The sequence below is a fragment of the Muscardinus avellanarius genome, assembly GCF_963383645.1.
Source record: "Muscardinus avellanarius genome assembly, chromosome: 4".
Taxonomy (NCBI): Eukaryota; Metazoa; Chordata; class Mammalia; order Rodentia; family Gliridae; genus Muscardinus; species Muscardinus avellanarius.
In genome coordinates this window covers 81,692,970-81,709,752 of record NC_137789.1, presented here as the reverse complement: position 1 = coordinate 81,709,752, position 16,783 = coordinate 81,692,970, and the positions used below count along the sequence as shown (strand labels likewise).

The window sequence follows — 16,783 nt, the reverse complement described above, 5'->3', positions numbered from 1 at the left end:
GCTGGATCTTTGGTTATTTAATTTAATTCAACTTTATTTTATTTTATTTTTTGGTACTGGGGATTGAACCCAGGGGGATTCTACCTATGAGCTTTACCTACCGCCTTCTGTCCTGCATGTCACTAGCCATTCTCACACACACCCCTACTAATGTGATGCTGTCCAGAATGAGGCTCTCACCAGGGCCATGAAGATGCTGATGCCATGCTCTGGAGCCTCCAGAACTGTGAACTTAATAAACCTCCTTTCTTTATAAAGTATTGGCTTCAAGTATTTTCTTATAGCAATAGAAAATGGACTAAGTCTGCTTGTAACTATTCTATATTCATGGTCTGAATTTCATGGCATTGCTTCAAATCCATGTTTGCTTTTGAGGCCTCCCACAGTTCCCACCAAAAGGGTGTAACAGCTGTGTGTGCATGTCTGTAATCCTAGGACTTGGAAGGCTGAGACAGGAAGATCACAGGCCAGTTTGAGCAACCTAGCAAGGCCCTCTGCAACTTAGTGATTCTTTATTTTAAAATGAAATGAAAAAGATCTGATGTGTACTTCAGAGGTAAAGTGTTCCTGGGTATAATCCCCAGTACCAAAATAAAAATAAAAATAAAACATTAACCACTGAGATTCAAACCATAAACTATGACACAGGGCATTGATTTTTAAATCAATTATGTTTCTTTTTTATTCTTAAACTTTACTTGTTTGAAAAGAAGTTTTGAGGTTGGCCATGGACAACAGTGAGTCTTAATAATATAGCTATTTCTTTTTTAAATAATTCAGTTAAAATTATATCCAATGGGAGCAGAAAATAAAGCAAAGGAAGAGTGGAGTAGATGTGAGGAAGAAGAAGAGAGACTCATAAATGGAAGGAAGGGTGGAAGAGAAAGGAAAAACATCCAGAGAGACCCTAAAGGAAAAAATGATATCCATAAAAAGTGGAAGTCAAGGGGGGAAGAATGCCAACCTTTGCTGTTCACTGGACTACATGACATGAATGCATTGGTTTTCTTTGAAATGTTAATTAGCCAAATACCTAGCACTAGACCCCAAACCCTTATTGTGAACAATCTTTAGTCACAGTGGACAAGAATTTTAGACAGACTCTGAGAAACCAGCCTCTGGCATCGTACACAGTATCTTCAAAGGCCTAGAGCAGAGAGGTTAGTATAGAGGTTTAAAAATCAAAACTCTTGGATTATAATATTTCCTAGGGTTTTATATCCTTTACCTACACTTATCCAAAGAAAAGGAATATCTGTCTTTATGTCTATCTATCTGTCATCTAATAAGCCCAAAAAGATGGAATAAACTAATATTTCAACTGTTTGGTCTTTGAACAGTTGTATACAAGTCACACTGATCATCTTTGCAGTAAGAAAGCAAAGACACATGGATTAGGGAACCCAATCCAGTGAAAGACAAAAGCTCACACACATAGGCATTATGAATTTGGGGATTTGGGTGGCTTCACAGGTGGTGTTTCAATCAAGCTGCACATAAAATCCTGTTCTTAGAACTGTGGCAACCCACCTGGAAGTTCAATTCCCTCTTATTCTAAGAAGGGTATTACACTAACCACAGGGGAGCAAAGGGGAGAAATTGTGTTCCTTCCATGAGAAAAGAGAAATTGTCACCTACAGCTGGACTACTTCTAGGTGAGGTCCCAAAGAAAGATTCACACAGCAGTTCAGGAGCTTGAAGGAGCCGGTGGTCAGGATGGGCTCCTGCTGCCCACCAAGCTGAAGGCTCAGGGCCTGGGAGAGGGTGGAAGGACTCAGAGATGAGAAGAGAAGACAACCCAGAAATGCACCCCACACAAGGCCAAGGTGCAGTTCAAGGATGGACAGATACAAATGGAGAGACAGAAACAAAAGGAAATAAAACAGGTGACAGACTGAAATAAAAACGAGATCAAATCAAGCAGATGCTGTGTCTTGGGATAATGGTGATTTGTTACATGTTTGTAAGGCCCAGGTAAGGCTCCCTTGGACAGAGAGAGTGACATACAGAGAGAGGCACGATAACTAATGGGATCTGCTTTCCAGGCAGCAGGAGGTCTGCCTCAGATGGATTAGAGACAGTTTTCATCCATGACAAGTGGGAAGCAGGGAGGAGGGAAGATCAATCACCTAACATCTCAAAAGTGAGACTCGATTTCTTTTCTATAAATGAGATCATGGCACTAAGTCAGCTCAGAGGCCTTATTTATTTTAACATTTTTATAATGTGCTTTTATGTGTGCATTATAATTCTCACATCATAATGTAAAGCATGTTGACAGTGACATACATGCACACAGCACTTAGTAAGCTCCCCTATTTTAACATTTTAAATCTTTTTGTTTTGGTTTGTTTGTTTGCTTGTTTGGTGTTAGGGATTGAACCCAAGGGAATTTTACTTCTGAATCCTCTTAATTTAATTTTTTACTTTGAAACAGGGTCTCTCGAAGTTGTATTTAACATTTTAAGGAATCATATAATCTCTCTGAGTCCCCTCTGTCTGTTTTGGTAGTTGATAATAAAGTTTTTATGAGTGATATGCTATTCATTACTTTGAAAGGAAACACAGAGACACACATTACTTATGTCCTGGACAACTGAAGTAATTTTAGTATTTTAACAATGTGGAAGAAAACCTGTTTTTCAATGTCACATACATATTTCTTCCTAGAATGCATAACCTGAATCTAGTCAAGAGGGAAGAGCAGACAAACCCACAATAAGAGCAGTGTTCCTTCACAAGGTACTACATGCTTCAAAAATTTCAGTGTCATAAATGATAAAGAAAGTCAATGGAAATATCCCCCCCCAAAAAAGCTAAATTGATATCGTAGTTGTGATCCCATACCAGGGAGAAAATCTTCAATGGGCATTTTTAAGGTCAACTGATTAAACTGGAATATTAAAGATAGATTAGAAAGAATATCGATGCTAAATTAGTTAAAATGATAATTTTGCTGAAGTTATGAAGGAGAATATGTCTATTCACAGTAAATAAGTACTGACATACCATAGGGTAAGAAGCCATGCAACATATTCTGAAAAAGAGAAAGAGAGCGAGAGAAAGAGAGAGAGACAGAGAGACAGACAGAGAGACAGACAGAGAGAGAGAGAGAGACAGAGAGAAAGAGAGAAGGTGCAATGATAAAGCAAATTAAGCCAATGACAATGTAGGCTAAAAATATATAGATGTCAAATGTGCTCTTTTTATTTTTTATTTTTTAACAGATTATTTATTTATGTATTTATTTATTTACTGTGGGTCTGGGGATGGAATCCAAGGGCATTTGATGTTCGAGCTACATCCTCTGCCCTATTTTTTATTCTTTTTTTAAATTTTTATTGGTGCATTATATTCATACATCATATTGGGGTAAAAAAACTTGTGTGTACATACATGTACACATCACCAATTTAACCCCTACCCGTTTCCCACCCTATTCGTTCCCCATCCCTCCTTCCTTTGCTTGGCTTAGTGGTTGACTTCAATATGTTTAAGTACGTTGCATGTTTTAGAGATTTCCTTGTTCCCCTGTCCCATCTCCTCATTGAGTTTGTCTTTTTTGCTCCTTTATAGAATTTTCTTTTTCATCTAGAGTTCCTCCTATGAGCCATTTCTTTTTAGCTTTCACATATTAGGGAAAACATCTGATTTCTTATTTTTTGTGAAAGACTAATCTCACGTAGCATAATGTCCACAAGATCCATCCATTACCCTGAAAATACCGCAACTGTATTTTTTTATGGCTGAGTAAAATTCCATTGTGTACATATCCCAGTTTTGTAATCCATTCATCTGTTGATGAACATCTTGGCTGGTTCCATAGTTTGGCTATGGTGAATTGAGCAGCTATGAACATAGATACACATGCATTAGTTTGGTAGTTTGGTTTCCTTTCTTTTAGGTAAATACCCAGAAGTGGTATTGCTGGACCAAATGGTAGATTAGTTACCATTCTTCTGAGTATTCTCCATACTGTTTTCCAAAGTGGTTACACGAATTTGCAATCCCACCAAAAATGTTTTAGAGTTCCCACTTCTCCACATCCTTGCCAGCATTTGTTGTTGTTTGTGTTTTGAATGATTGCCATTCTCGTTGGAGTTAGGTGAAATCTCAGGGTAGTTTTGATTTGCATCTCTCTGATTGCCAGTGATGTTGAGCATTTCCTTATGCATTTATTGGCCATTTGAATTTCTTCTTTTGTGAAGTGTTTGTTTAGTTCGCTTGCCCATTTTGTGATTGGATGATTTTTTTTTAGTGTTGAGTTTCTTGAGTTTTCTGTATATTCTAGATATTAGTCCTCTATCAGAGGGGTAGGTAGCAAAAAACTTCTCCCATTCTGTTGGCTCTCAGTTGAGGTTCTTAACAGTTTCCTTTGCTGAACAGAAGCTCTTCAGTTCATGCAATTCCATGTATTGATTCCCCTTTTAATTTGTTGTGCCTTTGGAGTCTTGTTGAGAAAGTGTTTATCTGTGACTATGTATTGCAGTGTTGGACCTATGCCCTCTTCAAGAAGCCTCAAGGTCTCTGGTTTGATTTCCAAGTCTTTGATCCATCTTGAATTGACTTTTGTGCAGGGTGAAAGAGTGGGAAGAATTTCCAATTTTCTACATATGGTTAACCAGTTTTGCCAACACCATTTGTTGAACAGGCTATCTTTTTTCCAGTAAATGTTTTTGGCCCCTTTGTCAAAAATCAATTGGCTGAAAGTGTGTGGACTTGCTTCCATGTCTTCTATTTTGATCCATTGGTCTATGTACCATGCTGTTTTTATTACAAAGGCTTTGTAGTATAAAGTCTGGTAATGTGATTCCTCTTGCATGGTGTTTGTTGCTGAGAATTATTTTGGCTATTCTGAGCTTTTTGTTATTCCAAATAAATTTAAGGACTGATTTTTCTATGTCTTTGAAGAATGATCTTGGTAGTTTAATGGGCATTGCGTTAAATCTGTAGATCACTTTTGGAAGGATGGCCATTTTAATAATATTTATTCTGCCAATCCATGAACATGGAAGATCTTTCCATCTTCTAGGATCTTCTTTGATTTCTTTTTTCAATGTTTTATAATTTTCTTTGTAGAGATCTTTTACCTCCTTGGTCAAGTTTATTCCTACATATTTTATTTTTTTTGTATGAGATCCTGAGTGGAAATATTTTCTGAATTTTTTTCCAGTGGATTTATGGTTAGTGTACAGGAAACCTTCTGATTTTTAAATTGATTTTTTATCCAGACACTTTGCTGAATTTGTTGATAAGTTCTATAAGCCTTTTGGTTGAGTTTGTCGGGTTTTCTAAATATACTATCATGTTGTAATCTGCAAATAGTGAAAGTTTGAGTTCTTCTTTTTCCTATTTGTACTTGTTTGATTTCCTTTTATTACCTTATTGCTCTGGCTAGAGTCTCTAGTACTGTATTGAAGAGAAGTGGTGATAATGGACATCCTTGTCTTGTTCCTGTGTTTAGGGGGAATTCTTGAAGTTTTTCCCCATTTAATATGATGTTGGTGGTAGGCTTATTGTAGACTGCCTTTATGATGTTGAGATATGTTCCTTCTATTCCAATTCTCTGCAGTGTTTTTATCATAAATGGATGTTGAATTTTACCAAATGCTTTTTCCGTGTCTATTGAAATAATCATGTGATTTTTGTCTTTGATTCTGTTTATATGATGAATTACATGGATTAATTTTTTTATGTTGAACCAGCCCTGCATCCCTGGGATGAACCCTACCTGGTCATGCTGTATGATTTTCTTGATGTGGTTTTGAATGCGTGTTGCTAGTATTCTGTTTAATAGTTTTGCATCCAAGTTCACCAGAGATATAGGCCTGTAGTTTTCCTTCCTTGAACTGTCTTTATTTGGTTTGGGTATTAGTGTGATGTTGGCTTCATAGAATGTATTTGGGAGAGTCCCAGTTTTTTCTTTTTCATGAAATAGTTTGAGAAGAATTGTGGTTAGCTCTTCTATAAAGGTTTTATAGAAATCACTTGGAAAGCCATCTGGTCCTTGGCTTTCTTTGATGGTAAGCTCTTTATTGCTGTTTCAATCTCTTTGATTGTTATTGGTTGGTCAAAGTGTTCTATATCTTCTTGACTCAGTTTAGGAAGGTTGTATTTATCTAGGAAGTTGTCAATTTCCTCCAGATTTTCTATTTTGTTGGAGTATAATTTTTCAAAGTAGTTTCTGATGATCCTCTGGATTTCTACACTGTCGGTAGTAATGTCTCCCTTTTTTCTCTTATCTTCATAATTTGGGTTGATTCTCTCTCTTTTTTTTTTTTTTTAGTTAGGTCAGCTAGTGGTTTATCTATCTTGTTAATTTTTTTCAAGAAACCAGCTTTTGGTTTTGTTCATTCTCTGTAGTTTTTTTTATTCTCTATTTTGTTAATTTATGCTCTAATTTTAATAACTTCCTGTCTGTTTAATAACTTCCTCTACTGGCTTTGGTATTAGATTGTTCCTGTTTTTCAAGGGCTTTGAAGTGTGTTGTTAGGTTATTTATTTGAAGATTTTCTGCTTTTCTTATGTGAGCACTTAGTGCTATAAATTTTCCTATTAATACTACCTTCAAAATGTCCCAGAGGTTTTGATATGTTGTATCTTTATTTTCATTTCTTTCTAGAAATTTCTTGATTTCACCTCTTACGTCTTCTATGACCCATTCTTCATTCAGAAGTGTGGTGTTGAGTCTCCACATGTTTATGTTGTTTCTCTGGGTCTTCTTATAGTTGATTTCTAGTTTCATTCCATTATGGTCTGAAATGACACAGGGAAGTATGTAAGATTTTTTAAATTTGCTAGTGCTCATTTTGTGTCCCAGGATGTGATCTATTTTGGAGAAGGTTCCGTGAGCAGCAGAGAAGAATGTAAACTCTGCTGTATTTGGGTGAAATATTCTGTATGTGTCCAAAAGGTCCATTTGGTTAATAGTGTTCTTTAGTTCTGAGGCATCTTTACTGACCCTTTGTCTGAAAGATCGGTCTAGTATTATGAGAGGTGTATTGAAGTCTCCCAGTATTATTGTATTGGGATTTATGTGTGACTTCATGTCACAAGGAGTTTGATTTATGAAAGTAGCTGCCCCTATGTTTGGGCATAGATGTTGATTATTGTTATCTCCTCTTGCTGGATTATTTATTTTACCAGTATAATATGACCTTCTTTGTCTCTTCTAATAAGTTTGGGTTTGAAGTCTAACTTGTCTGATATCATAGTTGCTACTACTGCTTGCCTTCAAGTTCCGTTAGCATGGATTACCTTGCTCTAGCCCTTTACCTTGAGTTTGTTCCTATCTTTACTTGTAAGGTGTGTTTCTTTTAAGCAGCAGTTGGATGGATTCTGTTTTTTAATCCATCTTGCCACTTTATATCTTTTTATTGGGGAGTTGAGGCCATTTATATTCAGTGTGATTATTGAGAGATAATTTTTAATTACTAACATGTTAAGATTTTATTTCTGTGTAAGATACTGTTTATTCTTCTTGCTTAGTTGTCTGCTGGATGGAAAATCTTGTTTCTCTGGTTCTGGCATGTATTACCTATTTCTTCTTTGTAGTTAATCTCTTTGAGTATTTTCTCTAGCGCTGGTTTTGAAGTCATAAATTCCTTGAGTTTCTGTTTGTCATGGAAGCTTCTTATTTCCCCATCTAATTTGATATTTTTGCTGGGTAGAAAAGTTTTGGCTGGAAGTTGTTTTCTTTCAGAGTTTGGAATATGTTACTCCAAACTCTTCTGGCTTTCATGACTTGGTTTGGAAAGTCTGGAGTGACTTTAATTAGTTTGCCTCTAAATGTCACTTGGCCTTTTGTTTTTGTTGCCTTTAAGACTCTCTCCTTGGCTTCCACATTGGTCATTTTGACAATTATGTGGCATGGGGAACCTCTTCTCTGATCCCATCTGAAGGGAGTTCTGTAAGAACCTGGACCTGTGAATTGACCTCTTGCTCTATGTTTGGAAATTTTTCTGCTATTACTTTCTTTAAGAGATTATTGATCCCTTTGGTTTCACCTTTTTTTCCCTCCTCTATTCCAATTATTCTTAGGTTAGCTCTCTTAAAATGGGCCCATATTTCTTCAATGTCAAATTCCTGCTGTTGGATTTTTTTTCTAAATTATAAACTATGCTTTCATTTTTGGAGTGATCATCTTCTAGGAGTAAGATTCTATCCTCCTTGTGGTCTAATTGATTGTTTATACTTTGAATTGAGGACTTTACTTCAATGACTGCATCCTTTATTTCTTTTAAACTCTCTCTAAATTCTTTTTGAAGGTCCTGTATTATTTCTACAGTTACATTCCTGATTTGATCTTCTGGAGATCTCTGAATTTCTGTGTTATCAGGTTCTGATGTTGTGGGGTTGTGGTAGTTCATTGCTCCATTGTTATTCATCTTCCCCATGATTTCAGAAGTTTGTGCCTTCTCTGGGTTCTTCTCTGTGTCACTATGACTTCACTTAGTGTGCTCTGGATCTCAAGTCTGTGGTAATCTCAGTCACCACTACTCTTTTACTGCATTGTATCGCAAAGTCTCAGACCCAGGGAGTTAATTGAGACTGCATGAGACCATGAGGGTGCCAGGCTGGGTGTTTTCCCACAGGAAGCTTCAACTGAGGTGTGGTATCTCTGCCACCACTACTCCTTCACTGGGTTGGACTGCAAAATCTCAGACCTAGGGAGATTTTCAAAGCTGCTCAAGTCCCTGGAGTTGCAGTACTGGGATTCTCCTTTAAGGCCCGCAATTTCACTTATGGTTATTTAGTGCACTGATCTGGAGCTGCCACAGGTGCAGTGAACTCACTGCCACTGCTGGAAATATGGTGCTGCTGTTGCGCCTTGGCTGTGAGGCTCACGTATTTCTTTTCTCGTTTTGACCTCTGTTCTGAGTCCCTTTCTTCTCTGAAGGCTGGTGCTGTGAGGGAAGATGGCGCCAGCAAGGTTCCACTGCCACAATGCAGGCTGATTTCTTTTCTGGTCTTTGGTTGTTCTTCTAGTCTTCTTTTTCTCTGTGCCTTGTATTTACAGTTTTTATTTCTCTGCTGATGGTGTTTTCTGGCTATTAAAAGCGCTGATTTTGTGGCATAGAGATCGATTGTTAGCAGGACTCATAAACACTGCTTTTCTTGGTCGCCATCTTTCCAGAAGTCCTCAAATGTGTTTTCTTAGTGTCACAACTTTTCCATAAGTTTCAAATATTACTCAAATAAAACTTATAATATTGCTAGTTAAAATAATGCCCACAGAGGCCAGGCATGGTGGTGCACGCTTGTAATCCCCGCGCTTGGGAGGTGGAGACAGGAGGATCGCACTGGTTCGAAGCCAGCCTCGCTGGCTTAAGAGACTCTGTTTCCACATAAAAATGTTAAAAAATAGGTCTGGGAGTGTAGCCTGTGGGAGTGTATCCCAGAGGTAGAAGGGCATCCAGGAACCCTAATACCACCAAAAATAAAAAAATAAAAAATAATAATGCCCACAGCTCTGTGCTCTATGCCACTGTACATTGTAAGTTTTTTCATTTATTTATTTGTATGTGGATCATATTGAAAATGGAATACATTCAGACTGTGCTTGGTGCCCTTTCCCATCCCCCACTTACCCTTCCCCCCTCCCAACAATGAGTGTCCTGGTTAACCATGCTGCATTCATACTTTTACACACATTTGGATGTAGTTCCTCCATTAGTCAACCTCAGCCTTCTTCATCTCTACCCTTCCATTTCAGCTTTGCTGAGGTTTCCCATCCATTATCTGGAGTCCCACTGGTATTCCTGATAGTCCCTAATTTGGGCATATTAGAGAAAACATGTCCCTTCTCTTTCTGTGCTTGGCTGATCTCACTTAACATAATGTTCTCTAGGTCCTTCCATCTTCTTGTGGATGACGTGATTTTGTTCTTCTTTATAGCTGAGTAGAATTCCATTGTGTGTATTTCTCTAATTTTGTAATCCATCCATCTGTTGATGAAGCATTGTAAGTTTTTGAGAACTATTTTCTAACAAGAAAGTGCTATCCTAAGGGAATTCATCTTGACACTGGAAACAACCAGGTTGATATTATTAGCATAAAGAGCAAAAAATCTAAGAAGTATTCCCTGGCAACTATGAATTTGTAGTCCACCTACTGAAATTTGTAATTGATGAAACTGAAATATCAAAGATGGGTTTAAAAATGTGGATGAATGCTCAGGGATTTAGCTCTAAAATGGCCCCATGTTTCTGTTCAGATGTGTATTTGTCTTATAAAATTTATTACAAAACAAAAGAATACAAAACCATAATCAAATGCAGAAAAGAAATCCTAATTTTTGCTAAAGAAGAGAATTTGTAAAAGAGGCTGTCAGGATGGACATGAACTTCTTCTTTGGTGTAAATTCTTTTAGTAGTAAATCATGTGTATAAAAAGAGAAACTTTAAAAAAGAAAGAAAAACTGATAGAAGGTATTCAATTCCAAATGGCCAACATAGCATCTCAAATTCCCAGTCAAACATAAAACATAGACTGCATTATTCATAAGACTATGAACTGAAAGGGATGAAAATGACAGGGGAATTTGGATGAGGCTCATTTTTCTATTCTTTTACATCTGATGAGAGGTAATTTTACAATTATGTTTACATTTAAGTACGTGTTGCGTACTTAAAGTTTGTTATTACATTTGAGTATACTTTATATGATTAGCTTGGGACCAGAATTGTTTCAGAATTATTTATTTATTCACTCATTCTTTTGTTTGTTTTTTGTTTTGTTTTTTTCAGTATTGGGGCTTGAACTCAGGGCCTCATGCATGCTAGGCAAGTACTGTACCACTGAGCCACATATCCACTCCTGTATTTCTGATTTCTGATTTTTTTTTTTTTTTGGTGGTACTGGGGTTCCTGGAAGCCCTTCTACCTCCGGGCTACACTCTCAGACCTATTTTTACATTTTTTATTTGGAAACAGGGTGTCCTAAGCCAGCGCGCGCAGCTGGCTTCGAACCTGAGCAATCCTCCTGTCTTCTTCCCAAGCGCAGGGATTACAAGCGTGCGCCACCACGCCCAGCCAATGATTTCTGATTTTTTAAAATACTTGCATAAACATGATAATGAGATATCTTAGAGATGTTATTCAAGTCAAACAGAAAATCCATTCATGTTTCATATACATCATGAACACATAGTCTGAAGGTAATAATCTTGCATTTTGACTGTGACACATGAGGTCATGTAAAGTATTTTCCATTTGTAGTATCATTTGGGCCTCCCACAATTTTTGGATTTGGAAGCATTTAGGATTTTGAACTTGGCCTTATGCAACATATTCCTAAGCAAAATGAAAGAAACTCACCTCCCTGGTTTCATCAAGTGGCTCTTTGGTTTACAAAAGTGTGGCCAACACTGTTGTCATCTTCTGAAGATGACTATGTTGAAGTGCTCCTGCAGAGGGCAGGGAGGATGAGAAGGAGAAGAGTGCTAGGTGCAGATAGGGCACCTGGGTTAAAATCTGGCCAAACACAGTCTATTACTGTCTGTGAGTCTATAGCTGATACAGATAAAGAGTGGTTTTTGAGCAGCTTCTTTGCTATACAAAGGTATTTAAATTAAAACGGCACAACTTTTTGTTCTTTGATCCCAAACCAATCTATCATTCACATAGTCTTTGTTCTGTCCTCTTTTCCCCCAAGCTCTCACTTTCTCTATTTCTTAACTTTCTTCTTTCTCTCTCTTTTTACTTCTGAAGTTGTTATATAACTAATGTTGCTGTTTTCCATCATGCAGAAATTGATAAATCCCTTTGTGTACTGACTAACCCAGAAATATCACCATAGATAGTTGTCTGTGACTTACAGCAATATTAAATTTTTTTATGCTGACCAGAAAAAAAACCTGAAGACCCCCATTCTTATGTCTGAGCTTTCTGCTAAGGAAGTGGCCTTAAACAAAGAAGATGAGTAAGAAATAATTTAATTGATGGTTGAGCGTTTTTTTTTTCTATCAATTAATGTGACCCTTTCCAAAGAGTCATGTTTTATGGGTTGGTTGGTTTTTTTTCAGTACTGAGGATTTTTCAGTACCCAGAGACATTCTACCTTTGATCTGCACCCCTAACTCTATTTTTTTATTTTTTATTTTGAAACAGGGTATCACTAAGTTGCAGAGTACCTCACTAAGTAGCTGAGGTTGGCTGTGAACCTGAGATTCTCCTGTCTCAACCTCCCAAGTACTGGGATTACAAGCATGTGCCACCATGCCCAGCTAATAATTGTGTTTTAAAAAAATTATTTTTAAGAATGGAAGACAATGGTATTTTTCAACAAAGGTTAGTTTTTTCTATAAAAATAATTTTTAAAAAGAAAATACAAGCTAGGTGTGTTTCCAAATAAAATATAAAAATATAAAAATATAGGTCTGGAAGAGTAGCCCGGAGGTAGAAGGGCTTCCAGGAACCCCAGTACCACCAAAAATAAAATAAAATAAAATACAAATTCCATCATAAGCTCTTAGAAATTAACACGCCTTCTATTATTTCCAAAGAGGGAGAAAAACTATAATGTGACCTGGTTGTGATTAATAATAGGTTTGAGCCGGGCATGGTGGCGCACGCTTGTAATCCCCATGCTTGGGAGGCGAAGACAGGAGGATCACGCAGGTTTGAAGCCAGCCTCACTGGCTTAAGAGACCCTGCTACCAAATAAAATATAAAATAGGTCTGGGAGTGTAGCCCAGAGGTAGAAGGGTTCCATCCCCAGTACCACAAATAATAATAATAATAATAATAATAATAATAATAACAATAATAATAATAATAATAATAAATTTGATGAGAATAGGAAAATAAGCTAGACTTTAAAATACAGGAGGCCTTTCATGCCGGGCATGGTGGCGCATGCTTGTAATCCCCGTGCTTGGGAGGCGGAGACAGGAGGATCTCGCAGGTTTGAAGCCAGCCACGCTGGCATAAGAGACCTTGTTTCAAAAATATAAAATAGGTCTGAGAGTGTAGCCCGGAGGTAGAAGGGCTTCCAGGAACCCCAGTACCACCAAAAAAAGAAAAAATACAGGAGGCCTTTCTTATAGTCTTGGTGAATCTCAGGACTGCTCCATAAGTAAACCAGTTAAAAGTACAGACTGACCTAACACTCCTTTGGCAAAGTAAATATCTCTCTTCTAGGAGGCTAGTGTGATTGTAGGAAAGCTCTGGCCATATTGGGACCATGGACATGAACTTTTTTGAGACACAGTAAATGGAGCAAAACTACAGAAAAGCAATGAAAATGGCTTCTAAGTTTTAGAAACCTACTTTTAGAGGAAATACTTGTCAAAGTGAGCTGATAAAATATGAGAAGAAAGCTGGCATAATGGCACACACCTGTAATCCTAGTATTTGGGAAACTGAAGCAGGAGGATCGCAGGTTTATGGCCAGCCTCAACAACTTAGAGAGACCGCAGCAACTTAGTGAGACCCTGTTTCAAAATGAAAAATGCTGAGGATGTATTTCAGAGGTAGAATGCTTCTGGGTTCAACCCTCAGTATCACAAAAATAATAAAAATAAGAGAAGTGGCTAAAGGATGATTTCAATACAATCTTTAATCTCTGAAAGGCTGAGAGATGAATGACAGGGAACAGATTTTGTCTTTTAAAGGAAAGGTACATGCCAGGTGTGGTGGTGCATGCTTATAATCACAGCATTTGGGAGGCTGAGACAGGAGGATTGCAGTTCATGGACAGGACAGCCTCAGCTATTAGTGAGGCCATTTGCAACCCAATGAGATCCTGTTTAAAAATAAATAATAAAAAATAGAGCTGGGGTGTAGCTCAGAGGTAGAATGCCCCTGGGTTCCATCCCAAGTACTGCAAAAGAAAAAAGAAAAAAAGTAGTTGGCACAGATAAATCTGTAGAGAGGGTATGGGATTGCATTAGGACATACCACACACCAGGTATCACCAGAAACATTGCTGAGCTGACCCTGTGGGCTCTTTTCTTTATTTTAAAGAAAGAGTAGCTGTTTTCTGGGAATGAACTATGTTTATTCCTGCTGGGGAGAATAGTCCTTCATGTTTCCTGTGATACTTCGTACCTTACAACTTCAGAATCTCCAAGTTGATAGGGGTTTACAAATGAAAACACCTGTTTCAATGAATGCCCAAGGTCACTCAGGTAAGCAGTCATGCTGAAACAGCAGCCCAGTTCCTTTGCACTTCCATCCTGCAGTCTTCTCTCACTACATAAAACTATCTCCTCAGTCTATTTACACCAAGTACACAGAACACTGAGGTCTGCCCCCTTTCTAGATCTCAGACTTCATACTGGTACTGAGTAGCATTTCCATTAATATCAAGCTTTCTCCCTTTGGCAGGGCCTTAGAATAGTTTCTAGGATCCCCATCGAAGTGTTTAAGCCAGCAAAAAAGCAAAGGAATTCAGAACTTTTACTGAGGTCACAGCTAGCCAAGTGCAAGCACCCAGCTCTGGGTGACTTGACTTCAAAGTCCCATTGCATGTCACTTTTCACAGACCATCTTCCTGTTTGCCTTTCTTTATAGGTTTCACTGCAGCAGCCTCCCTGGTGTCCTTGGCGTGGGCCCTGGCCTCCTACCAGAAGGCCCTGCGGGACTCTCGGGACGACAAGAAGCCCATCAGCTACATGGCCGTTATCATCCAGTTTTGCTGGCACTTCTTCACCATTGCCGCCAGGGTCATCACGTTCGCCCTCTTTGCCTCTGTTTTCCAGCTGTACTTTGGGATCTTCATCGTCCTTCACTGGTGCATCATGACCTTCTGGATCGTCCACTGTGAGACAGAATTCTGCATCACTAAATGGGAAGAGATTGTGTTCGATATGGTGGTGGGTATCATCTACATCTTCAGTTGGTTCAACGTCAAGGAAGGCAGGACCCGCTGCAGGCTGTTCATTTACTATTTTGTGATCCTTCTGGAAAACACAGCCTTGAGTGCCCTCTGGTACCTCTATAAGGCTCCACAGATCGCTGACGCATTTGCCATCCCAGCGCTGTGTGTGGTATTCAGCAGCTTTTTAACAGGCGTTGTCTTTATGCTGATGTACTATGCCTTCTTTCACCCCAACGGGCCCCGATTCGGCCAGTCACCGAGCTGTGCTTGTGAGGACCCGGTCGCTGCCTTCTCTCTGCCTCCTGAAGTGGCCACCAGCACCCTCCGGTCCATCTCCAACAACCGCAGCGTGGCCAGCGACCGTGATCAGAAGTTTGTGGAACGGGATGGGTGTGTGCCTGTCTTTCAGGTGAGGCCGACAGCCCCTTCCACCCCTTCATCTCGCCCACCACGGATTGAAGAATCTGTCATTAAAATTGACCTGTTCAGGAATAGGTACCCAGCGTGGGAGAGACATGTGTTGGACCGAAGCCTAAGAAAGGCCATCTTAGCCTTTGAATGTTCCCCATCTCCACCGAGGTTGCAGTACAAAGATGATGCTCTTATTCAGGAGCGATTGGAATATGAAACCACTTTATAAACAGAAGGATTTTCAGGAGCCACAACATGCAAAAGAAGGGGTGAGAGCAGGGCTGTGGCAATTCTGACTACAGTAGGGTGATGACTGCAATGTTCTCAGTCTGCACATCATCGTGGTTGTGGTTTGTTCTTCTAACTGCCGACTGCTGGTCTCCTTGCAAGTCAGCAGCACTGAGAGTCTCCTACTCCACCTGATGGAGTGGCACCAGCTTAGAAGGACTATTGTTCCCCAACTCCTACACAGTCTCGGAGTACATCCTCCAGAGAGTACCATTACTATGAAAAATTTGCCTCCCATCAAGAGAGTGTTTTAATGGCATTAACTGATTTTTGCATAAAATATATTCAGTCTCACACACATACACACACACAAAAAAATAACAGTCCTCTATCAAAATAGCTTAGGTGATTTTTCTTGATGCAAAGTTTTGATTCTCATAAAAATATAAGAACAGAATATATATATATATATATATATATATATATATATATATATATTCCTCAAGACTCCAGGAATAAAAATAGTACTGCTTAAAAAAGAATTCCTATACCATGTCCTCATCAGGAACCAATTTCACATGTGAAAAAGCCTATCCACTGGACAGCAAATTCAAGTGTTTTACACATGTGTTAGCAGTGATGAAATGGTTCATTTTCTACGCATTTCAGGATTTGTTTTTGTATTTCACTTCTCAGTTGGGAACAGCCTTTATGACAGGAATCCTATGCAGCATATGTATGGCTTTCAACTCGACCAAGGAGCTCAGTAACTCCATGATATAAATTAAATGATAACCATGATTCAGTATTCAATTGCAAAATTTTAATATATCCACAAACAGAAAGGGGGCTGCAAAATGTAATTCCCAGGTGTGTGCAGCTCACATTGGAATGTCAGGGCAGAGCCTCAGGAGAGAAACAGACTGCAGCCGGACCTTTTTCTGGATGTAGAATGAGTGGCCCCCTCTGTGTGCACACAGACAAGAGTGTATCTGGAAGTCACCATGCCACACCTTTCTAGTGCCAAACTCCATCCAACCACAAGACTGACATGGAAACCCCAGCAGCTGAAAATAGTAGTATGAGCCCCCCCAAAAGCAGACAAGAAAATGAACAAGCAAGTTCTCTGCTGTATACAGACTTAACCTATCCCCCAAGGTCAAGGTGATGTGTCTTTCAGAGGCTTCGGGACACTTTTTAGTAAGTCTGAGCATACAAGTGCAGTGACTCTGCTATGAGGAAACCCTTCAGAAGTGATTGAGGGCTGATCACAATATCCAGCTAAGACGTATATTTGAATCATCTGTAAAGTCGCACTCTT

General features: G+C 38.8%; 1 protein-coding gene across 1 annotated transcript in view; it reads left to right on the top strand.

The window, feature by feature from the left end:
• The window catches only part of XKR4 (XK related 4), a gene marked incomplete at both ends in the record, with an annotated part of 465,072 nt that extends 449,609 nt beyond the window's left edge, over positions 1-15,463 (top strand). The window contains one exon of the mRNA XM_080693968.1: positions 14,517-15,463. Within this exon, the coding sequence (XP_080550094.1) occupies positions 14,517-15,463 (947 nt within the window). The remainder of the gene's footprint in view (positions 1-14,516) is intronic.
• Positions 15,464-16,783: the final 1,320 nt, after the last annotated feature.